At 38.3% G+C, this 25,259-nt stretch overlaps 1 protein-coding gene across 1 annotated transcript; it reads right to left on the bottom strand.

Annotated features, from left to right (window-relative positions):
* Positions 1-844: 844 nt before the first annotated feature.
* Positions 845-24,292, bottom strand: LOC102798201 (tripartite motif-containing protein 2-like). Its single transcript, XM_087832682.1, has 14 exons — positions 24,125-24,292; positions 10,435-11,112; positions 8,456-8,604; positions 7,180-7,360; positions 6,778-7,037; positions 5,476-5,614; positions 5,195-5,380; positions 4,431-4,626; positions 3,019-3,122; positions 2,771-2,938; positions 2,476-2,644; positions 1,502-1,572; positions 1,231-1,371; positions 845-1,139 (listed from the first exon to the last, which is right to left on the bottom strand). The coding sequence occupies exons 2-14, from the start codon at positions 10,531-10,533 to the stop codon at positions 987-989; spliced, it is 2,016 nt and encodes a 671-aa protein (XP_087688808.1). The 5' UTR covers positions 10,534-11,112; positions 24,125-24,292; the 3' UTR covers positions 845-986.
* Positions 24,293-25,259: the final 967 nt, after the last annotated feature.

The following is a 25,259-nucleotide window of genomic DNA, read 5'->3' as shown; positions in this document are numbered from 1 at the left end:
TGTTATATGGGATCAAAATAACATTCCATGTTCAAACAATCCTAATGTACAAACAATGCACTTTGGACTAAAAGTGGTCTATGTCTTATAAATTTGGAATTTTTTTGTCATATTTAGAAATAAAATCTTGTATGCTTCAGCACAATTGCTGTCCTCTCCAGCTGCGCTACCTTTAAGTTAAGTGCTTTGCTCAAGGGATGTTAAAGTGTGGCACCAAATCCACAGTGGAAGTCTCTAATTATGTAATGAAATTGGAAGACATAGGTCTCTTTTAGCTCATAATCAATTATTTTGTGTATTACATACAGCACAAGAAGGCAGAACATTACAAAACTTTCAGTCTTTCATTTCATTCTCTCCACATTATTATTATGTCCCTTTGTGTCCATATTAATGCCTTTGCTCCTTTTTATGTCTCATTGACCACATCATAAATTTAGTAAGCAGTTGTTTCTGAAGAAATCATTGTCATCTCTCTTGCAGCCTTTGTTTGGTTTTGGTTTTTTCATTTTATTATCTAAAGCTTTCCTCATTAGTCCGTTTATAGACACTGGACCTCACAAATTTGACATCTCTGAACCAGTATTGCATAACTTTTATCTACATCCCATTCTGCAATGTCTGTATGACAGCTGGAAATTATTGAGATTTTCACGTGAGCCGATCTTAAGCCGTCTTGAGACTCATCTGCTATCAATGTTTTGTTTTCATTTTATTTTTTTATGATCTTACCTAATAATAATCACCAAAAATATTCAAATTAGGTACTTCCGTCATGAGTTCTGGTTGGAACGCAGAATGGGAACTGGACACTTTTTCACTGACTTTTTCATCCCTTCTATCCCATTTTCAACATTCACAGGGAGCAGTTAGAGGCTCATGCAGTAATTCATATTATTTGACAGTGCTCACTCTATCGCTTCATTTAAACCTCAACTTGTCTATCGCGTCCACGTCACCATCCCCCATCATCATCCAAGCCTCCATCATTGTAGGTAGCGGTAGACTTTAAAGCAATGATTGCCAGAGTCAGCCACTACAACGTGTCCGTCTGAAGTCAGAGCCAGACCTTGGGGTCCGTAAAGAGGGTCTGCTGATGTGTTGATATAGGACAGGAAGGAGCCACTGCCATCAAACACCTGAAAATGTCAAAGATATGTATTATTTATATATAAAAACCTTACACAGTAGGGCTTTCATATATAAAAGGTTCATATTTTAACGTTTTACCTGTATTCTGCTATTGCCCCAGTCAGCTACAATGATGTTCCCATTAATATCCACCGCTACACCAGTGGGAGCATTGAACTGGCCGTTTCCTTCCCCATTTGAACCAAATTTCAGTACAAGCTCTCCTTCAAGCGTGAAAACCTAATCAAAGAAATAATGATAAAGATATATTATTTTGAATCCTCTGAAACCATACTTGATATGAAATATTAGCTTGTTTTACCATAACATTACACTAAAACTATCCTTTAAGCTCAGTAAACTGCTGTACCTTAACAGAGTGGTTATGGAAGTCTGTCACAATGATTTCATTGTTTTTGTTCACTGCTGCAAAGTGTGGACCTTTAGGAAAGAAAAACAGGAACAAAGAAATAGGTTGCACATTGTACAACGAACAATGTATTTTCAATTAGCTTTAGCCTCTTTTAACACTTTCAATTCGCAAGTATTTTAGAGAAAGGTAACACTGGTATTTGTATATCTGAATAGTTTTTGAAGTCTCTTAGAATGAAAAGAAAAAGGGGAAAAAAGAAAAGAAAAAACAAAATGTACAATATTTTACAGTTAAAGGTTGGGGTCATCGAGTGATTTAAATGTCATAGGGTTAAACTTTAAACAGAATTTCAAATGCACTCAGTTCTTAAGTCAATTTTCAAACTTAGCAAGTTAATTATTCAACTGCCAACCATCACCTAAGTACTTTTATTAGCGCACGTAAACCTTCTGAGGTCATCAGTGATAACTACAACCCTAGCCTCAAAACCTGGGACAAACAAGAAATGCAAGTTAAAATGTTGTTTGTTCCCTTATTGCCAAAAGTTGTGGGGTAAATGTTTTAACCCTCTCAGATCTAAGCCATCAGTGGTGATTGTCCCAATCCTTAACTTTTAGGACGTATCATTTTCATTGTTTTGGCAGTCAGGGGACAAAAGGGTACGCAATCTAATTGCTCTAACTGACTATTAGAGCAATAAGTATTTCTTATACTTTGTGCTGGTCACCAAAAAATGGGGTTAGGGCAGCTAGTACTGCTTTCATTACCAGTGATGACTCAGACCTCATGGGGTTAAAAACATCAATGTTTTCTATATAGTACAAACGTTTTAAAGAGCCGTTAATCTCAAGACAATCCAGAATCAAACATTTGCCTTTTCTTCTTTATATATATTTATTCTTTAATGAACAGCCCATAGTAGATTTTTGGGAATTAAATTACGTGAAATAATATAATTTAGTCCACATTACCTGCAAACTGCTTGTCACCATTGCCCCTGCTTCCAAACTTGGTAATAAGCTTTCCAGTCAGCTGAAAGATGAAGACAGTACAAGCTTTGTTGTCAACCACAATAACATGACCGTCTTGGTCCACAGACACGCCCTTTGGTCCCATGAGTCTGCCAGAGCCAAGTTTTGCCTGGTGAACAACAAATACAAGCAATAAGATTGCTGCATAGATCAACAACACTGAAAACATTAGAATGAGGGTTTGCTTTCAATAAAGTACAATACCCCTTCAACCCTGACATATCAGCACACATACCTTGAATTTGCCCTCACAGGAGAAAATGCTGACCCACTTATTGTCGTAGTCAGCAATAATGATGTCACCACTGGGGTGCACGGCTACACCAGTCGGACGCTGTAGCTGACCTGGCGATCGTCCCCGCACTCCAAAACGACTCTTAAATTCTCCCTCATTGCTGAAAATCTGGACATATATACATTGTTTAACTTTCAATATAAATTTGGGGTTTTTATATGAACCCTGCAGCTTTTCGATGGCCATACCTGGACACACTGATTGTTGCTGTCAGCGATCAGTATCCTACCATTGGAAGAGGCAGCTACTCCTTGAAGATTGGTGAACTCTCCTTTATTCCTTCCCTTTGTTCCTGAATAGTGCAAAATATGATTTTAAATTCCATTATACATAGAAATGTTTTCATAAACAACTGAGACACTAACCTTTTGCATGAAGCTTCAATTTGAGTTCAAGTTTCCTTGAACATACATTTGGACTAGACCTGCCGCCTCAAGCACAAAATACCCATGGATTGTGTTTTCTATTTTAAAAAGAAGGCTCGTTTGTGTAAATTTTGTTGAAAGTAAAAGGTGAAAATTCATGTTTTCTTTTTGTGTTACTGACTTTGAAGAAAGGCTTTCTATGGGAAGACCATTTCACATTTACCTAAGTTTTGAATGAATTGAAGCGAGGTCTAAAAGACATTTGAGTGGAATATTATTATGAAGACTAAATCTGTGCATTTCACCTTTATCATTTTAGCTGAATATCAAAGTTGTCTTCAACATGTTTTCAATAACTTTTTGCTTGTTGGATTGATAGAATGATACAGGGAGGCAATTATATTTTTTACAGTAGGGCACTATGTGATGATGTTAACTGTCTCAAACCCTGTCCTTTTTGTTGAAATGACTTGTTTATTTGTGGGAAGAGTCATATTGTTTTATTGTTCTTGCTATTACAAATTAATTTGGATTATTCTGAAACAAAAATGTTTGTATGTGTGGTGCAATTCCAGGACAAATTTATGAAGTGTTTAAGGTAGGAGAATCTAAGATTAGCTATGATGCCAATACTACAATTATTATGACAGTCCCATCATACTTGTGTGCTACGATAAAAACAAAAAAACAAAACAATACTACAATACTGACAATATGGTGAATCTGAGCTTTTAAAATTTACAATGTCATTATTTTAGTCCAGTGGTTCTTAACCTTGTTGGAGGTACCAAACCCCACCAGTTTCATATGCGCATTCACTGAACCCCTCTTTAGTGAAAAATAAAATATGATTTATTTCAAATTCAAGACATAGATATGTTTTTTATTTGTGCACAAAATGAGCCGTGCATGTCACGGCGGACGCTCTACCAAACCCCTGAGACCGACTCACCGAACCCCTAGGGTTCAATCGAACCCAGGTTAAGAACCACTGCTTTAGTCCCTTCATAAACTGTAACATGAAACAAGTAACAGACACTGGAATCAGCCAGATGAAAATTCCACCATGTTGGAAAAAATGATGCATGTGATGGGGAGAAATAAGCCCAAATTGATTGAAGCATTAAAAAGGCCTTTCAGTGTCACAAAAATGAGGATATATTAGCTTTAAAAAAGCAAGTGTACAATATCCTAGTCTGTCTGTACGATTCGTTTCTTCCAGCTAAATGTCTCACCAATCCTAAAAATGAGGTCGTCCTCAATGGGGTTCTGAGTTTTGCGCCGTGGGGTACCAAGGGCACTGCTGGCTCTCTTTGAGCCTTTCTTCTTCTGACCAGGTGACTTTCCTCGTCTCTTTGCTCCTTCAGATGAGCCAGTGGACGGCGTAGCATTGGCTGCTGAGTTGGTTGCCGTTGTTGTAGAGGGAGAAACCTGGAGAGAAAGCAAAAAGGGAAACACAATACACAGTAACTATGAAGGTTATATGGTTTTTGTTTGGAAAGCTTCCTACATCCTTTGCCAAAGTCAATGTATCGATGAATTTAGGGTAAGCTCAATCAAATAAATGTAGGTTTTATAATTGCTTAAGTCATGTTGCTTGAATCATTGTTGCTCAAGAACTCTGAACTTCAAGAGACAAGCACGACGTGGTCAACAATACAAGCTTTTGTTTTTGCAGTGAGATTGTACATACTTGAATGCAAGTTTCGTTTGATGGGAAGAGGATTAACAACCTCTTAGGTTTAGGCAAAACTACTTGACTAGGCCTTCATAACAATAATTAAAAAGTGAGTGTCAGATTCTTCTTAGTAATGTCATAAGCTGATGTTTCAGGTCCTGATGTCCAGTGTCCTTCCGCACAGATGCTAAAGGACACTGGACATGAATGAGCCATACATAGGCTGTTGGTGTATATCACAGTTGATATTAAAGGAATTTAGACATTATTTGCCAAATGGACAGTAGAAATTCACTAATATTGAAAGAAAGATCCACCTACGTCTAGTTCAGCCTCTAGAGTCTTGGTGACAGTCAGTTTGAAGGGACTTCCTTTGATGTGCTGGTCGTACAAACGGAGAGCCAGTGAGAAGTCACCCTCCTTTGGCACCGTGTACACAAATTCATATGTCCCGTTCTTGTGGTCCACTATCTCACCATCTACTATGCTGCCGTCTGGTGTGAATACCTACATCAACACATCATAACGTTTTGTCACTGTTTGCATTGAAGTGTGAACACAGAGTAGTACTTAATTTTATGGAGTTTAGGTGTAGAATGAACCTCAGCAGAGAGGATCGCATTTCCACTCTTGCAGGCTCCCCCTGACTTGTCTCTTGTTACAATGGTAACAGAGGCAGGATGCCCAACAATGCATTGCTCAAGACCTGCACCCATGGCTTCGCTCTGGCTTGCCACCGCACTGAGGACGAGAAGAAAGACGAGTGTTAATGAAATGGCATCAAATCCAAAACCACAGGGTTCAATATGTTTCATCATCATTCAAAACCCCATCCCCTTAGAGACTGTGTCGGCCATGGATATAATTCCTCAGCTGCATCTTCTTCAGTGCCTTATACCAACACAGTGCAGAGCAGTTACCTGAACTCTGCTTTTACAGAGTTTGTTATCTTGTTAATAGTTTTATATCGTCACTGCGTACGACTCTGGATACTGTAGCTCCTCTGACAAAGAAAGACTTAAATCAGAATTGCCTTCCTGGTATAACTTTCAAAAATGCACCTTAAAGCAGATAGCTGATAAGCTGGGGTGCTTAATAATCTTTAATACTTTAGATGATGACAATTTAGCTTGGAAAAACAGTTTGTTGTTCTCTAAAAAAAAAGACCTTCATACAGCTAAAACATCTTGCTATTTATCACTGATTGGAATACTTTGGTATACAGCGGATTTTATAGATTGCTCTTATTTTCTTCAGAGTCAGAGTCATGTTCCCAAGCACAGCAGCAAATGTACAACAGAATGGCTGTAAATGAAAAGGATCAAGGGGATGCAATGGCCCATTCCAGTCTTCAGCCAGACTGAAATGCTGTGGTGGGACCTTATAGGGAGCTGTGCATAAATGATACAAACAAGTCTCAATGAGCTTCTCTGATTTTAGGATTGGGCTTAAAACACTTAAGTTTTACACTGCAGTAGGTCTAGGCTGCTGGGGTGTTCCCATGATGCACTGAGTGTTTCTGTTTTGTTTTTTTCCATTCACCTTTTTTATTCACTATGTGTTTACACACCACTCTGCATGTAATCATTAGTTAGTATTAATCTCTGGCTCTCTTCCACAGTCTTTTGTCTTTCCCCTTTCACTTTAAACCAGTGTGGCAGATGGCTGACCCTCCCTAAGCCTGCTTCTGCCAGAGGTTTCTTCCTGTTAAAAGGCAGTTTTTCCTTTCCATTTCCTTCCCCTATGCTTGCTCATACAGGGCTGCCTGACTTTTGGGTTTATTCTGTTTTTCTATATTATTGTAGGATCTTTACTTTACAATATAAATTGCTTTGAGGCAGTTGTTGTTGTGATTTGGCATTAAATAAGTAAAACTGAGTTGAAATTGATTTGAATTGTCTCACCTGGTTGTAACAATAGTCCCCAGGTTGTGTATGGACTTCCTTAACCCATCTGTCTCCATCACCAGATCCAGCTGGTCGTTCTCTTCCGGCTGGCATGGCAAACCAAGACCAGCAAGCTCACCCAGCCTCTCCCACAGCTCTCGCTCCAACTGCAGGCTCGCCACACAGGGATCTCCAGCCAGAGCCTCCTCTGCCTGCGTACAGGTGGCTGTGATGTCCCCCTCTCCCCGTAGAAGGCTGTCTATCTGGGCTTGGAGAACCTGGAGACAGAAAAAGAAAAGTTTCATTAGACTGTTTCAGAGTTTTTCATTTGATTTGTTTTATTTAAAGAAGTATACCAGTGACTGAGGAGGTTGTACTTTTACCAAAGAATCAAAGGAAAATTGAACAAACTCTGTTCACCTTCTGTTTGAGTCCGTATGTAACTTCCAGCTCCATCAGCAGTACACTCTTTCGAACATCCAGCTGCTTGTGTAAGTCCTCGAAGCTCGATTGAATGTCCTCTTCAATGGAAGCCCTCTGATTGGTCAGCTGCTGGTGGATCTCTTTAACAAAGGACAGTACATCTGAAATCTGAGGGAGTCTAGAGAGGACACGCACAAAAAAGAAAGGCAGTTACATATTTAATTTGCAAAACAACAATAGCAAGATTTCTTTATGCTACATTTATGTTAAATATTTACATATGCAATCTGTATTTTTAATTGAGAAAAATTAATAACATGTTATTGTTAATATCAAGATTTTATAGCCTGGTAAATCATTTGTACTGTATTTTGCTCACTGTCCACCAGATGTCAGCATCTCTTCTTTCCTCCATCCACTGTCTGTTAATAGTTACTTGTGACTGAGTTATATTAAGTATGCCTACATTATACTTTAACTGAATATGTCAGTTGTTATGCAACTTGTTCTCCACAGCAAATACATTTGTACCTGTTGGAGCTACAAGAATTAAATGCTATCAGCTGATTTGTATTTTATTTTTTTCCAATTTTGCAAACAAAAAAATGTGACTTTTAGTATTTTATGTGCAATTTGAATGTGGGACCTACATTTACTACTCCCCGTTTACTAATAATTCCCTACATGAATGGATGGGTATTTTCAATATAAATACTTAGTAACTTCTTTAACTTTCTACCCAAGCCCGTATGTATTTTAAGAAATCTTTTGACTATCTCATTCCCACAGTAGCTTTTAAATTAAATTCCAGAGATTATTTGTCTTTCTTGAGAAAAGTCCTTGGCCCAGACACAGTGTCACTCTTCTATTTTATTCTTCTATCTTTTTTTTCTAAACAAATGTGAGGCATTTAGGGAACATCTGTGTTTTGCTGCAACAAACAATCAATGAGCATTGCCCAAGTGACTCTTAATGAGAGAGCCCTCTCCTGGTCTTTGGGAGTTACTAAAACAATATACAATATATAAAGATAATAAAATCCTAATAAACTCCAGCTGATATTTATCATTGGCTTACTTCTGCAGTTTATAATATATATTTTTAAAAAAGTAATTCAGCATTAAAATTTTTTGGAGGGGTTTTGTGTGTTTTTTTGTTGATAAATGGAAAATAGCACCACTGCACAACAGTTTAACATAAGGGTTTGTTGGGGGCACAGATTAATGGACTGAATAAAGTTTCTTAATGCTGTATCAAGTATTTCAACCTGTACCTGTCCTGAACAGTGCCCAGTCTTTCCTGCAGGTTGTTGCGGTGCTGCTCGAGGGCCTGGCTGAGGGCCACTTTAGGGTGTTCTGCATGGTTAGGAAGACAGTCCTCACACAGAGCGCACTTGCAGGCAGAGCAGTACAAGTCAGCAACCTGCAAATTGAAAGGTTTACATGAAGGGAGGAAAGAGGAGAGAGAAGCTACACTATTAAGAATTGAATGCCCCATGATAGCCTAGATATATTGTTTGTCTTTAGTTTAGTCTCGTTGTTGCACAGTTGCTAATCAGTAACTGGATTAAATAGGAACAACATATAGATAACATGGATTTGGGCTTACACTTTGCAGTACATGATTCAGTCATTTCTATATGTATGACTGAATCTGAATCTGAAAATACATGTTACAGAAATTCCCAGAGGAACCCACCCGAGGGATTGATAAAGTTTTATCTAATCTCTAATGTGAATTCAGAATTTCCTGTTGAGAACCATAACTTGCTCATATCTGTCCTATAAACTTGTGTTTTTGCATCATATTTCTTAACAGTGCACAGTTTTATTTTCTGTTATAGTCACTTAAACTGTCCAAGAAATAGCAGCACACATACCTCCTATAAAACTGCAACTTTTTAAACCTTCTAGTTTGTAGACAACCTGCTCTACTTAATGAGCTACAGCCACCCAGTCTTTTAGAGTCCAGTCTTTACTAAGTATGTAATTGGTTCCATTGGTCTGTTTATCTGGCCGTGTTTTAGCAAGCTAGTTGCCACAGTTTTCAAGATATCATGTTCAAATTTATGGTAAATACCAATAAAGGCTCAAGCTGATTTTATTTTTGCTGAAAATCAGTTCAAGGTCACACCAAAAGTGAAAATCAGTAAAAATGTTATATTACCCCAATAGTTTTATGGCTAATCTTTAAACTTTACAGGTATATACTAGGCCTTGGGCGACACGAGTACCTAGGATGGCTAAGCATTTGACTTAGACCTTCATTGTTAGTGCCAAAGGTCAAAGTTGACATAGAAGAGAAGATTTAAAGAAACTATATTGAGTGTGATATATACACTATGAAAGGGCATAGAGTGTGCTGTACCATGCACTTTTTTTGCAATACTATTCCATACGATATTACAATGAAACCATAGAGTTTTGTAGAATCACGAACTGCGTAAAAATATATGTTAAAATCTCGAGTTTTTACATGATAAAAACCAATAATTTTTGCAGATTCTGCTCCCACCATGTGGGCAAAGGTAATAAAATACACCGTTTTAGTATGCAATGCTTCAAGGCCATAGGTCAAAGGTCTGGGTCACACGAATCAAGAAAAACCTTGGGGGAGCTAGAAACTTTCTTTGTTTGAGCTCCTTTTTAAAAAAATACAACATTACTTGAATTCACAATGACACAAAAGATTAATACGCTTTACTAAATTTCCATATGAATAATGCTAACATTAGCATAAATGATCTATAAAAACTCCAGATGTCATCAGCACACATAATCTGTGAAAACATCCGATATTCAAGTTAAATGGCGTTTAAATTAATCTCATTTTGTTCATATAGGCATATACTACCAAACCCAAGTCCGAAAAAATCAAAGAGTTATCGTTTGTTTGTGTAAAACTCGAGACGCTTGTCATGTGTTGTAGGTAGATGTCCTATCTTTGGCTTCAGTTTCAGTTTAGCTGGCAGGGACAGTCTATATTGGAGGTAATAAAAATAAATAAATATGGATTGAATATAAAAATAAATAAGGATTATAATAACAGGCGAGGCATAACTTTGTATGGTATTGGAAGACTTCTGGTTTCCTTTTGTACCACTGATGTTTAACAGAAACGTTTATTCTTAGCCAACTGAAATTTACCTCCAAGGTTTAAGCTGATTTTGGCTTTGTGCGATATGTGGACAAGTTTTTGCTTGTCACTTTTCATATGTAGTTCAGGACATTTGCACACCTATTGAATACCTACCTTCCCTGCATGTTGTGGGCAGGCGTTTTTGCCAGGTGGAGCCTCCAGGACGGTGCACTCCTCACTGCTGCTATCTGGGGAGTGTTGGTGGGCCTCCATCTGCAAGTGGCAGCCTGGTGAGGGTAAACCTCCAAACACACCCCTTTTTCCACTCTGCAGCCAGGGGAAGGGGCTTTATGTTTGGATACAAGGTTCCAGATGTATTTTTGTACTGTTTGTCTTTGTAAGCTCCTTGTCTCACCCTTTTATTCCATTGTGTATTCAACATAAAAAGGATCAAATGTTCATATGAACTCCTTGTGATAACTCTTGGCGGATGCTAGATCTCGGGAAAAGCACATCAACATTTCACACGCAAAGAAGAATGCCAGAAATCCAGATGCAGGTTTGGTTTTTCTGTAATTTCAGGGCACAGTAATCCAGGCTTGTGAGCTTGTAGTCAATGAAACTTGGCATAGGTTATTCCACTATGGGGGGAAAGAGTGTCCAGGGGTCCACATTTAGGTACATATCCCATTTAAAACATCTTTCTGCTTCCATGTGTTGTTTCTTCAAGCACATAAACCAAGTGAATGAAAGTAGTCAATCCTCTTTAGGTCTTATTGGGTGAAAAGCAATGAACTATGGTGTTAATTTGATTCACATAGGGTTCAAGCTGAGGGTAGATCACACTGTGTCCTGCAGAAACGAGACAGAGAGAGGGATGAGGATTAGTTGGGAAAGCAGATAAACATGGAGAGACAAGATTATTTACTTAAGCTTTGAACTCTTGACTGTGTTCCTTCATACTTTGTCATTTTGCCTTTGTCTCAGTCTTAAGATTAAATCAGGTAGATTAAATTTGATTAATAAATGTGGGTTATAATGGCAGCACGGTGGCACGGTGGTTAACGCTGTTGCCTCACAGCAAGAAGGTCCTGAGTTCAATGAGTTCTGTGTGGAGTTTGCATGTTCTCCCCGTGCTTGCGTGGGTTCTCCCTGGGTACTCCGACGCCCTCTCACAGTCCAAAGATATGCAGTTAATGTGGATTGATCAATCTAAATTGCCCATAAGTGTGAATGTGAGTGCGAATGGTTTTCTGTCTCTGTGTATTAGCCCTGCGACAAACTGGCGACCTGTCCAAGGTTTACCCTGCCTCTCGCCCTGTGACTGCTGGGATAGGCTCCAGTGTTACCCTGAAAAGGATAAATGGAAGCAAATGGATGGATGGGTTAATATCACGGTCTGCCGGGGCAAGCCGTGTGGTAATTATTTAGGACCCGGAAGCGGCAGCTCTGGTGCAGGTGAGTATTTATTTACAAAAGAAAATACAACAGAAATGGCGCGGGTGAAGCTGTAACAGAAAACCTAAACTGGGCAAACTAACAAAACAAACCAGAACAAAGATGCAGGGAGGTCCGGGGAAATATACACAGAGAGATGGATGGCGAGACGCAGGGAGACCGAGGGGAAACAACACAGACGAACCAGTAATGACTAAGACAGAAGACACGACTTAAAAACACTCAGAGAACACAGGGAGATTACACACAGGTGGGGGACACAGCTGGGAGTGATTAACGTGACGAGACTAGGGAGGCAAACTGAAAACACTCACATAAGACGCAGACCTTCACAATAAAACAGGAAACACACACACGCAAAGACACAGACTAGGAAACGCGGACTTAACACAGGAATAGATGGGCAGAACAGAATAACACTAAACAGAAGGAACAACAGAACCAAAATCACTAATAGAAAACACAAAACGCTGGGTCAACAGGACCCAGGATCATGACAGTTAAAGTACCTCAAATTGTTGTTCTTCTCGCTGCCACTAAATGAAAAACCTTTATGGCATTGGGAAAACTGTACTTCCATGGGTAATGAGTGTGCAATGCCTTTTATCTTTTCAGGCATTCACGGAATCACAAAATCCTGCAGTTACTTGACCAAGTGTCATGTATGAGTTTCCCTCTGAATGAACCAGCCAGTGATCTGCTTTTACTGGCCATAAAGTGGAGCTGAGTTGTCTTGGTTACAGTCTGCAAACACGCTATAGGACAAAGCAAATTCGGTCAGAATGAAAGTAATTTTAAAAAAAAAGTCATTTCTCATGCTTCCAAAGTTTCTTTTCTATATTTTCATTTCAGAAATTTTATCTAATCACAAGCAACAGTATAGAGTGCTTTTCTTTTAAAGAGCACCAAGCAGCAATGTCACCAGTTTAAAAATGAAACATAAGAAGTTCCAAAAACTGCAGTTCCTCCAGTGGCCACTTGAGCCTGTCTCCATATGTGAGCTAAATTACCATTTTATTCCATTAAAACGTCTGGTATGAAATACATCATTGGTCTATGTAGCTAATTCCCCCTTTATGACAACTAAAAGATAAAATTTATATGTAACTCAGCAGTTTAGCCTGTTGATGGTATAAAGTAAGGGCCAACTTACTTATAAAGTAAGTAGGGATGCAACGACACCATTTTTTTCAAACCGATACGATACCGATACTTGGACCTGAGTACTTGCCGATACTGAGTACAAAAACCGATACTTCTACCACACACACACACACACACACACACACACACACACACACACAAATGCAATGAATTGGAAGACAGGTTTTATTTTATTCTCTGCCGATAAAAAATAAAATCGTAATAAAAATGACCACAAAAAATATTTCAAGTGAAAAATAAGCGCCTCTGTTAAATTATTGCGGAGTCTCCACATTGTAATTTAACAAAATATCACTGAACTATTGGCACTGTCTTGAGCTTTCAGAATAATAAATAAACACTTCTGTTTGGAATAAAATAAATACAAATTAGGTTTGACAATAAAATAAACTTTTAAATTATTGCAGAGTGTCCATATTATAAACAAACAAACAAAATAACGAAAGTATTTGGCATTGACAAACGAACTCCCTATCTGCCCGTGGATCATCAGTCCACTGTGCCATTAAACCAAGGACTGACATCGCACACACTGCTTGTCTTTACCTCTTTAGAAAGTTTTGGCACCATTATCTCCCTGATGTATGGGCGGCTGGGAATTTCATATCGCAGCTCGAGTATGCTGAGAAGACGATGCAATCCTATGTTTTCCACGACCGGCATTGGCTGGTCATCCAGAGCGATAAAATGAATCAGAGCTTCTGTTATTTTAACTGCCCGTGGATTTTCTCTTGACATTTTTCATCGCTTTTCCAAAACCTGAGTTAAAGTTGGCTGTTCCGGTCCACACTGCTGACATTTTGTTTAGCCTAGCTACAGCAGCCTCCAGTTTCTCTTTTTTATCTGGAGCCGCCAGTCTCACTCGCCTAACCCTGTGCCTGTTTAGTGCGGGATGTCCCCCTAGTGACCAATCTAGAAAACTACAACAGAAATGACAAGCCACCCTCTGACTAATGAAATAAGTTAGTATCGGTTCATGGTATCGGTTAACTTTTACGAGTATGAGTACACACACATTTTACAGTATCGGCCCCGATACCCGATACCAGTATCGGTATCGGTGCATCCCTAAAAGTAAGTATCGGCCAGAGCAGATAGTTGTCTGCTCAGTTTCACCTGCTCTGAGCTGAGTCACTGACTTTGACTTCTCAACCATGTTTGAGCCATTGGTCCCTTTCAAAGCATTTTTAATGCTATTATCTGACAAATAATACTTGTTGTGAGGAACCACGTTTCCAATCAGTTTTGGCTAGCTGACTGACAATTATCCAGGCTCAATGAAACTTGGCATATGTTATTCCATTATATTCACTGAACTAGACTTCGTAACTGTGTTTGTAACTTATAAAATTCATTATTCGTTGGATCTGATAACATTTCTTTTTTTCTTTGTTTTACTTAATTTCTTAGATTTGTGTTACAGATAGATTGTATAATGTTTTTTAGGAAAAACAAATATCGGCAAACTGTAAAATTATTTCTACATGTAAATCAAATTTGACATATTTGATTTACATGTAGTTAAAAGTGGTTTAAATTGTCTTGTCTAGCCAGCCTGGTCCTCTTTCTGGCGTTTCTTAATGTTAGCTAATGAATCAAGCTTTAGTACTGTCGGCTTTGTTTGGCATAGTCTAACTTTAATATTTAGATATGATGCTGTTTGATTTATGTTAATATTTCCTGGCTTTAAGTTGCTCTTAAATTGGATTGGATTCCATATTTCAAATGCATTTAATTAATGCTGCGTTTGAGAGGTTTTACGAGAGGTAACATACATGTCCACTGGTTTATTGTTAAAAGGCCACTATTTGCCTCTAAAAACTCTTCCAACTTTCCGGGAACTGCTAATTAATATCGACAACGTTTTTCCAGTTGCCAATATAAATGTGTGTTTATAGTACTATGTGTATTTGCTGGAAAAAAATACACAAATGCTGATATATTCACATGAAAAAGAGGGGTTTTTTTCACAGCACTCTATGTTGTCTGGTGAAAAACTCTTTTAAAATGACACTGCATGATTCAGCACATTAAAGAACCATGACTTTATCAGTCTCTCACATTGTTGCGTAGGATATATGGCCACTCTTCTTTAAACGTTTTATGTCTTTACAACATTGCCTCAGCTGTTTGAGGTTTGCTAGAGTTCATCTATGCACAGCTCCCTCAATGTCCCACCACTGCATTTCAGTCAGGGTGAAATCTGGACGTGAGTGGGCCGTTGCAGCATCTTGGTTCTTTTCTTTTTCAGCCATTCTGCTAAACATTCACTTGCTTGGGATAATTTTCCTTTTGCATGACCCAATTTGGACCAAGCTTATGCTGTTGCACAGATGGCTTCACATTTGACGACTATCAAAATTTCAGTTTTATAGAGGTGTTGATAAGCAGTTAACCACATGCATTTGATTGGCTGCACCTGGTTGCTACTCACCCTCTATCATGTAAACATAATGCATTAAAGGTGGGTTTACACCTGACTGGATAGCCTCCCAAATGGTACGGTACATCAAGCTTAACCTGTAGAGGAAGCCCATGGACAGATGCCACAAACAGGGGGATGACTGCATGTTGATGCTTGTTGGACCACCAGGAACAGCAAATGTGGAGTAAGATACTATGAAGAGCTTCTGGAAGCAGTAATGTAGGTCAACAAAATGTCTTCAAAGTGATGGAGAACAGAGAGGGAGCCGGTGGGGAGGGAGGTTCTGGTTTCCATAGTAACAGACTGCATAGGACTGGGGTGAGGGGGTTCACCAGCTAGGAGGAAATACACCAAAAAGTGAAGCAATCATGTCCTCTATAATCCCAGAAATTTAGTCTAAATTTAGCTGGCAGTGTGCTGAGAGCTGCAATGATTATGGCGCGGTTCACAAAGTGTTCCAGGTCTGTTTTTTTGGTTATTTTATTTTATTTATTTTTTTTGCTTTTTCTTTTTACTATCATGTTAAAGTCACAGAGATGGTGGTAATAATGCTGAATCAGTGTGAACGCCTAAAAATAGGCTTTTAGCTATGGTCCCACAGCACATGATAGAAAAAAGCTCAATTTGTTCCACTGAAAATGGAGAAAAAAAACCATTAATCTGTCAGTTCTTTAAAAACAACAACACTTTAACTAAATACACACTACCAGTGTACAGTGCACTGTTCACATAAAGCAGGAAACCCCATAACAGATGCAGGATCACTGCCTGTTAGTGATGGGATTTCCGGCTCTTTTTAGAGATCCGGCTCTTTCGGCTCGGCTCACTAAAAAGATCTTTCGGCTCCGAACCGGCTCTTCAGGTTGTTTTGTTGCTTTAATTATTTAATCATTAACAATAATATGAAATTATGCAGAAAAGGAATTACTAATGTAAAAAAAGTGGTTTTATTTATATATGTTCATATATGGCCCCTAGAGACAAAGCACGTACAAACTCTAAAGCATATACAAACTCCAAAAAGCACGTACAAACTCCAAAACACATTTCTAGCATGAACTGAACTTCCAAAACAGAGCTACCCAGATCACTTAAAGTACACAATTGAAAGCATGTGTGTATTGTTTGTGTATTTATAGACAAGCACTCATATTTATTCAAATAATTTAAAAAAAAATCATTTACCTGTTACTACCACACACCAAATCCGGTTGTTGATACTTCCTGGCTTGTGTAGCCACTAGGAAACAAAAGCTCAACACTGCGCCCTAGCATCCTGGAGCACTTCTGTTGGCTTTTGTACATGATTCTGAGTTTGTACGTGCCTCTTAGTTTTTACGTGTTTTGGAGTTTGTACGTGCTTCTGAGTTTTTACGTGTTTTGGAGTTTGTACATGCTTCAGGGTTTGTAAGTGCGTATGAGTTTTTACGTGTTTTGGAGTTTTTACGCGTTTTGGAGTTTTTACGTGTTTTGGAGTTTGTACGTGCTTTATCTCTAAGGGCCACCATAAATATACTTTATTTATTCACTCCACATAAAATGTAATAAATAAATCATATAATACAAAGAACAACTATTTACATTTTTAACTTTTAACTATTTAAATTTTCAGCTTTTTCCTTTTAAACAAATTTAACGTGAAACAACACAAAACACTGCAAACCACAACACAATTAAATATAAATTAAAATATTAAAACAAAAAGAAGATGCACATTCTCTGTCATATGGGCCTGCATGATTTCTGAATCCTTTATCATCTGCAACTGAAAATAGTGGATGATTACTATACCTTTCTAATGTGACGTTGTTGTCCCTCGCTCTCTTTCTCTCTGGCTCTGATCCTGTGCTACTGCCAGTGTAACTAACGCTCCTCCCCCCTCTGCCCAGCGCAAAGTACAGGCCGCGCGTGCGAGTTTAGCGGAAAAAAGGCCGAGAGAGAGGGTGAGAGAAAGAAAAAAAAAACCTCACGGCTCCCAATAAGGAGCCGGCTCGCGTCGTTCACTTCAAAGAGCCGGCTCTAAGAGCCATTTCGTTCGCGAACGACCCATCACTACTGCCTGTGGGTTAAGGGGGGAACATGCATCTAATGAAACATGTTAAGTGTTTCATATGCAAGGATTAAAATAACTTTACATTTAAAAACATTTAATACTGACTACTGTGTGTATACTCTACACCAGTGCAAATAAATCAAAATACAATAAAAATAAAATGAATGTCATATTTTATTACACATGTGACGAATGACTAACTGTGTACTGTTGTGAACAGTAAATGTTGTTTTTGCATTAATAATTGTGCTCTTAATTATGGTTTGCAAATGTTTTTGATTTTTCTTTTTTTCTCTTTCTTGTAAATTTAACATTTTTCTTTAATTGCTAGAATTAAAGAAAATAAACTCACTTGACTTTTTAAATAAAAGTAAGTGAAATTACCATGTTACTATGAATTAACATGTATGTAAATAAAAACAGGTAAGTGTAAAAGCCATAAATAATATCTTTTTTTTTCTTTTTTTTATTCAAATCAGGCAACAAAAAGTTTTTTTTCCCTTTTTTCCCCTTCCCTTCCTTCCTCTCCCTCTCCTTTTTACATAAAATATAATTACCATTATATAAACAATCATATATCTATGTCTATACATACACATTTATATACCTAAATAAGTATATACAAAGGAGGTATATATATTTTTTTATATAAGAGAAAATGTTGTTTTTATGTTTTCAGTTTTAAGTAATTGGCTGCTTTTCTTTTGCTGTAAATCCATGTAGATTTAAACTAGTTGACAAAACAAGGTTATGAGCAGTGCTGTTTTTGGAAGCCGGACTGTTTTCCTTCTCTCTTTGTGTCTGGTGTCTAGGTTTAGGTGTCTTTGCTCAGCCAAAGCATATACACTCCCATATCTGTGTGTAAAATATAAAAAGGAATATTTTCATGAATAATTCATAAAGAGGAGGGATTATGGTTACGAGTTCTCTGTGATCTTGTATATAATCCTATTTTAACACCTCCTCCCCCAGAAAACACAACCTCGACTGACGTGAAAGCAACCTTACACAGACAAGCTCACACTTTATGTCTGTCTCAAACACACACACACAAACGTGGCACATTGAAGGAAATTATCTTTCTGACATTTCCCTTCTTTCCACTCTTCTCTCTTCTCAGTCCTTCTTTGCTCTACAATGCTTTTGCTGTGTTTGGGTGTTTGTGTGCACTTGTGTGTGGTGGCTGCCTGTAACTGTCACAGTGCAAAGAGACAATCGAACCCTTTCTCTCTGTTTTGTTTTCTTTCCTCACAGATTCATAAAGAAGAGTCGGCGATTCATCAATGCTTTGAATGTATCTGCATGTTCTCCCATACACGGGTTCACACTGATGTCTGTGTTTAATCTTCTCACTCTATTTTGAGGAATAGCTACACTATATTGCTCAGATCTATATCAGCTAACAAGTTAAACCCATCCACAATTCCAGCTGGTAAATTTCACACAGGACGCTATATAAGTTGCTTTAACCTGCCCACAGTTGCTGTTGGTGCACATCTGCAAGCTGCTTTCAACCCACCTCCATTTCAGCTCCTAGTGTTTATGTTTAGATGGGCGATCGTGGCTCAAGAGTTGGGAGTTTGCCTTGTAATCGGAAGGTTGCCGGTTCGAGCCCTGGCTTGGACAGTCTTGGTCGTTGTGTCCTTGGGCAAGACACTTCACCCGTAGCCTACTGGTGGTGGTCAGAGGGCCCGGTGTCCGGCAGCCTCGCCTCTGTCAGTGCGCCCCAGGGTGGCTGTGGCTACAATGTAGCTTGCCATCACCAGTGTGTGAATGGGTGGATGACTGAATATGTAAAGCACTTTGGGGTCCTTAGGGACTAGTAAAGCGCTATATAAATACGGGCCATTTTTTGTCATGCTGCTCATCTCCCTGCTTCTGCTTTTCCCTGTATCTTAATGAATGGGCCGGGAACTCCCAGCAAATGCAAGTTACTGCAGAAGAAAATGATCGTCCTCTTTTGATCACAGTGGTCTTGAACTGAGATATTTTCTCGTCGTTCCCCGCTTTAGTAGAGGTACAGCACTATTAAAGTCTAAATAATGCAACTAAAAACCCAAAATATATCTATCATGGACAGTTTCATTGTAAAAGTAATTCTGTAGGAGTCACTTTGCTCTCTTCAAAGAGATTATAAACAGTAACATCAACAATGTAGTAGTTCATCGATCTCACAGTTCATCACTATTCACAGGTTATTACCTTAACTTTGACCTTGGCTTTGGGTGAAGACCTATTAGGTGATCGTTGTGTGCAAGTTTCACCAAAATCTGACAAATACTGTAGGAGGAATAATGATTCTTGTGAACTGTGGAAGGACGGATGCCTCACCTCAATGGTTCTTTGGCCAGATGAGCTCAAACTGCTGTTAACTCATCTGCATTCACAGTCTTACCATTTAAAGCTAAATTGTGATCAACTTGGGCCGCTCACTGTCTATAAACTAAATATGCTCATAAAGCATATACAGTGTCAGGGGTTAAAAGGTCATGCTCAAGTCCAAAAAACTGCAGTTCCTCTATGGACCACTAGAGGCTCCAAACATGAGTAGATCTCCATAGACAGCTCTGCTAAAAGCATGTGTACATCAGAAATATTTACAGCCTGCTACAAAGAATGCTTTCGTCTGTGTGTTTCTCTCTCTTTATGGAAGCTGTACAAATTTTGTATAGCTTCCATAAACCTTTGTTTGTAAGTTTGTTTGTTTTTAATAGCTTATTTGTTTGGATTTTGTTGAGGCTTAAAGTTAGAAGTAAGGCGACTCTAAGGCTATGTCCACACGTACCCGGGTATTTTTTTTTTTTAAAAACGCAGATTTTTCTATGCGTTTGCACCTTTCGTCCACACGTAAACGGCATTTTTGGTCACCGAAAATGGAGATTTTTAAAAACTCCAGCCAGGGTGGATATTTTTGAAAACTCTGTTTTTGTATTTACGTGTGGACGAGAAAAACGGAGAAAACGGAGAAAACGCAGCGTCAAAGGTGTGCGCATTATTTGATGTCACACTGTGCGCCACCTTATTGTTTCGGTGAAATGAATTTCTACAATACTGTTACTGTTAATTGTACTCTCTGCAGTGTTTAAATGCTTACATATACACACACAGTTACTGTCCCTCCACACATACGACTCGGTTCTGCTTCTATGCCCCAGCTTTGTTTACTATTTCCCACCGAGGCTTCTAGACTTCTGATTGGCCAACATTTCTGCACGTTAGGAATATATCGCCACCTGTTGCTTTGGCATGTTCCTAGCAGCGTTTTCCTTCATTTCTGCCTTTTATGTGTGGACGGGATTATTTTTTAAAATGAAAACGGAAAATCTCCGTATTCAAAAATACCCGTGTACGTGTGGACGTAGCCTAAGTTACTGCTTGGCATTCAAGAGATTTATGGAGGACATAGAAGGATGGAAGTGAATGATTCAGTGCAGTAACTCCAAAGGAAGAAACTGAAACTCTTAACTAATTACATATATATGAACACTTTATAAGCTAACAGCACGCGCTGAATGGAAAAGTCATCATTTAAATCAGAAATAGTAAGTAATCAAAGTTGTTGTATTCATTAAAAGATAGACATCACGGGCAACTGACATAGTAATACATTAATTTCACTTGATTTTGAATGCCGGTTAAACAAACGGCTGGTTATTACAAACGAAATACTTTGATTTAATTAGAGAGAGACTTACATCATGTTGGCTCAGCAGAGCAGCGTCCATTAGAGGATTGTGAGATTTCTTTCGAAGTCAAAAGAAAAAACAAAACATCCTGCCTGCAGCCTGAGAAACGTACCAGTGGAACCAGTTTCTGAAGAGCTTGCCAGTAAATATACAGTGTGGCATCACACACATACACACAGAGTCAGGTAATCTGATCTGTCTCCCTTTGTATTCCCGTGGGAATGTTTCTGTTTTTCTCTATGTTTTAATCACTCCTCTGTCTCTTCTATAGCTTATAATTACCTTTTTCTTTTTCCATGGTTTCTATTGAAAATGTTTTATCACTTCATCTATTTATTTGTCTTTGTAGGCTTTTTTAATTTTGTGCCCAGTTTACAGATTTCATCAAAGCACCTCTTTTTCACTATCTTTATGCTTGTTTGCAATTTGCACTTCTTCGTGCATATTTTTTTTCTTTTTATAGTCAATTTTCTGTTTTTGTTTTCTTAGTTTTCTGGCTCCTTCTCTCATCTTGTTTTTCTTTATCTCGTCATAGTCATCCGGTCTTTTCTGTGACCTAACTTGTCACTCTGCACTCAGCTAGGATAGACTATATTGGATGAGCTGTTAAGTAAATGGATGATTAGTAATCATTTTGATGTGTTTTCTAGTAGCTTTGCTCCTTCTTTAGTAATTTGTAGTTCATCCAGTTCATCCTGCAGACATATATTTTCATGCTTGTCACTACTGATCATGTGGTCATAACCAGTGTTGGTCAAGCTACTTGAAAAAAGTAATCAGTAACTAATTACTGATTACTTCCCCCAAAAAGTAATCCCGTTACTTTACTGATTACTTATTTTCAAAGGTAATTAATTACTTAGTTACTTAGTTACTTTTTAAAAACACGATTTACAACCTGAATAGGTGATAAAGCGATAGATCTTTCAGCCCAATTCTACTTTTTCTACATAATCCATCATACAAAATGTAATCAAATGGAAAAGTCTCTTTTTAAAACTTGTTTTATTAGTTTTAATCTTTTAACTTTATGCATCAAGCAAAAATTTAATCATATGCACCATTCTCTGACTGGAAGAAATTTGTTTAATATTTAAACCTATTTTCTGCACATTCCAGCACATAAAATATATATTTTTTTGTGTGTTTACACTCACGCTTTCAAATAGATGCAAGTAAAACACAGCAGAAAATAAATAAAATCAAAGACTAGCGGTCCTGTTGCTCTATTTTTACCTGTAAAGCAGGAGTAGGGTAGGCGGAGGTTTGCTCTGGTGCAGGTGTGCCGCAGCGGTCAGTTGAAGAATCCGCGAGTTTCTCTGTGAGTTTCCCATTACGTGGTAGCTACTCGGTGCTTGCTCGGAAGTTTAGGGGTTTTTTTCACTGTAAAAATAAGTTTTCTTCCCACGCACAACGGACACTAATGTTTTTGTCACTTTTTATGGCAGTAACGCATTACTTGTAATGCGTTACTGCCCATCTCTGGTCATAACATACTTAAACTCAAACACTTAAGCTCAGTTATCAGGGTTAGATTGTCCTGGATACGACCATTTACAAAACCTCTAACTATTTAGTTACAAATTAAATGTAACACAATAACTGTGATGATAATGAAGTCCTGGTCCATCCTTAATGTTTTGTGACTCTTATTTATTTTGTTCGCCTTTGCAGTGATTTTGCATCTTTTAATGCTCGTCTTATCTTATATATTTTATTTCTCTTCTTGTTTCATGTCCTCTGCAGTATTTTTGCTTCTCTTCTTTGTAGCATTTTGCCTCTGTTCTGGTTGCTGGTGTGTCTGTGTAGTGATTTACGGTTTTTGTTTCCTATTCAGAGGTTTTTTTCTGTGAGGAGAAGATTTTTGTGTGTGTGAAATCTGTCGTGGTCGTTTTGTGTGTCATTGTAGCTGCTTTGCATCTTTTCATGCTAATTTTGTGTCTCTTTATAGTAATTTTACAATGTTTCTTTTATTTTCATTGTATAAATCTTTGTGTTTTTTATAATGTTAGATTTTTATCTTGGTGTTGGATAAGCAGAAGAGAATAGTCAGATGTGTCTTGTCTTTTTAATTTAGTATCTCTTTATATTTGTTATTTGTTTGTTGAATGTTTGCATCTGTTAAAAGTTATTTAGCATCTCTTTAGTGATTTTTTCAGTTGTTTTTCTTCTTTCGGAGTACTTTTTTATTGCTTTGCATATGGGTTTTTTTGCATTTTTGATTGCTTTGCTTCGCTTTGTGGTGACTCGATGCGTCTTTGGGGAGATTTTTCACAAATTTTAACTGTTGCATTTCTTTTGCAGTCGGTTTGATTTTCTTTGTAGTTTTGTGTCTGTTATTTTGTTTTGCTTTTAACTTTCAGTTTTGGGTCTCTTTGCAGCGATTTTGTGCCTTTTTCATATCTTCTTTAGTCATTTTTGCTTGTTCTTGTAGATGTTTTTCATGTCTTCTTTTTTTCTGTATCTTTATTGCTAATTTGGCATCTTTTCAGTAATTTCAACATCTTCTCTTCATCTCTGTGGTCAGTTTATTTTTTGTAGTCACTCGACTGACTTTAAATGAAGAAACATTAACTTCAAACATCAAACAAGCTCTGACCTGCTGCTCCCTGCCCCTGCTGTCTGTTTGCTAATCCATCCATATCTGTATGTGTTTGTCTGTTTATATGTGGCTGTAGAAATGAAAGCAGATCAGCCCAGTTTTGGTTCACAGGAGTGACGTACCTACTGTTACTGTTAGCACTCAGGATGCTAACCTGCATTTACAGGCCTGGCAACACACACACACACACAAACACATACACACTCACACACACACAGGCTTGTATGTGCTTTAAAGCTGATCAGTTTGTTCCTGCATTCATTCATTCATTCAGTCCTCCACCTTCATCCATCTGCAGTCTGTCCATCCTCCCCTCTTCCCTCTCTCTCTCCCTATCAAGAAAACACAGCATGCTACAGCTGCTGCTGCTGCTGTCATCCTCACACATTCCTCCACCCATCAATCATCCAGCCACCCATCTGTCCGCGCAGTCGTCCGTCTGTCCTCTCATCTTGGAAATTAAAGAGAGCACTCACCATGATTTCCTCAGACGCAGCCGATCACTGCTGTCTGTTCTCCAGCCTGAAGCCATCGCGTCACGAGAGCGTCTTGTTTGCTGCCTGTCCTCTTAGTGTGTGTGTGTGTGGGAGGGGGAGGATATCATCGTCACGGCAACACCAGCAGCTTGCAGCAGCAGCACCACCACCACACGGAGGAGGGAGGGGATGAAGAGGAGGGGAAGAGGAGGAACGCACCAAACAGTCATCTTTGCAGCATCCACCAATCAGGAGCGAGATGGAGAGTACAGGGCAGAGGTGATTGGCTGTTCTGTTAGTCAGTTATTCAGTGGCGGTGAGGGAGGCTCTCTCTCTCTCTTTATCTCTGTGTCTCTCTCCCTCTGATCAACCTTTAATCCACTCTAAATTGTTTTAGAAAAATACGTTTAACAGAATTGTGTTTTTAATCAAATATTAAATTAAAGAGAAGTCAAGTTTTGCTGGTTTTATTTATTTATCATATATTCTAATTATTATTTTTTTATGTGTTTATTTCTGTCTGTTTCATGATATAAGTTTCTGCCTTAATGCAAATATCTAATGAGTCAATCACACAGCAGCAACGCAATGATTTAGCTACGAAGACATAGTCAAGATGTCCTGCTGAAGTTCAATCCAAACATCGAAACGAGGAAAAAATGTGATTAAAGTGACTTTGAGCATGGTTGTTGTTGCCAGACAGACTGGTCTGAATATTTCAGAAATGGCTGATCTGGGATTTTCCTCCACACTCATCAACAGGGTTTGAAAAAGAGAAAAATATCCAGGTCAGAGGAGAATGGTCAGACTGCTTCAATCTGATAGGAAGGCTACAGCAGCAGAAGGCCACACTTGGTGGAAACCATGTATTATATCAATAAATATAAATATAATATGAAATTATTATTTATATGAAATGCATTAGTTATTTATTTACGTGAAATTAATACATAACATTTTAAAAAGAAGGCACTAACAGTGTGTCAGTTCCGCCTCCGGTCCAGCAGGTGGCGGTAAAGCTGAATTACACCATTTATTCGCCGCCTGTAGATAAAAGGGTGAGGAACTCTGTGTTCCGTCATTTGAGCCTGCAGTCGAGGTGGACGGTGTCGGTCTGCGTCTGGGTAAATATGCG

This window comes from Neolamprologus brichardi, chromosome 3 (assembly GCF_056152115.1).
Source record: "Neolamprologus brichardi isolate AB-2024 chromosome 3, ASM5615211v1, whole genome shotgun sequence".
Taxonomy (NCBI): domain Eukaryota; kingdom Metazoa; phylum Chordata; class Actinopteri; order Cichliformes; family Cichlidae; genus Neolamprologus; species Neolamprologus brichardi.
Note: the sequence above shows the minus strand (reverse complement) of the source record. Positions and strands in the feature narration are given on the sequence as shown.

Excerpts from the sequence above, each read along its gene's own strand:
- LOC102798201 (XM_087832682.1), bottom strand. The coding sequence starts at position 10,533 with ATGGAGGCCCACCAACACTCCCCAGATAGCAGCAGTGAGGAGTGCACC. Across the intron at positions 3,123-4,430 it reads CGACCTCATTTTTAGGATTG|GAACAAAGGGAAGGAATAAA; the intron begins GTGAGACATTTA and ends TGCACTATTCAG. Across the intron at positions 1,372-1,501 it reads TCCATAACCACTCTGTTAAG|GTTTTCACGCTTGAAGGAGA; the intron begins GTACAGCAGTTT and ends TTCTTTGATTAG.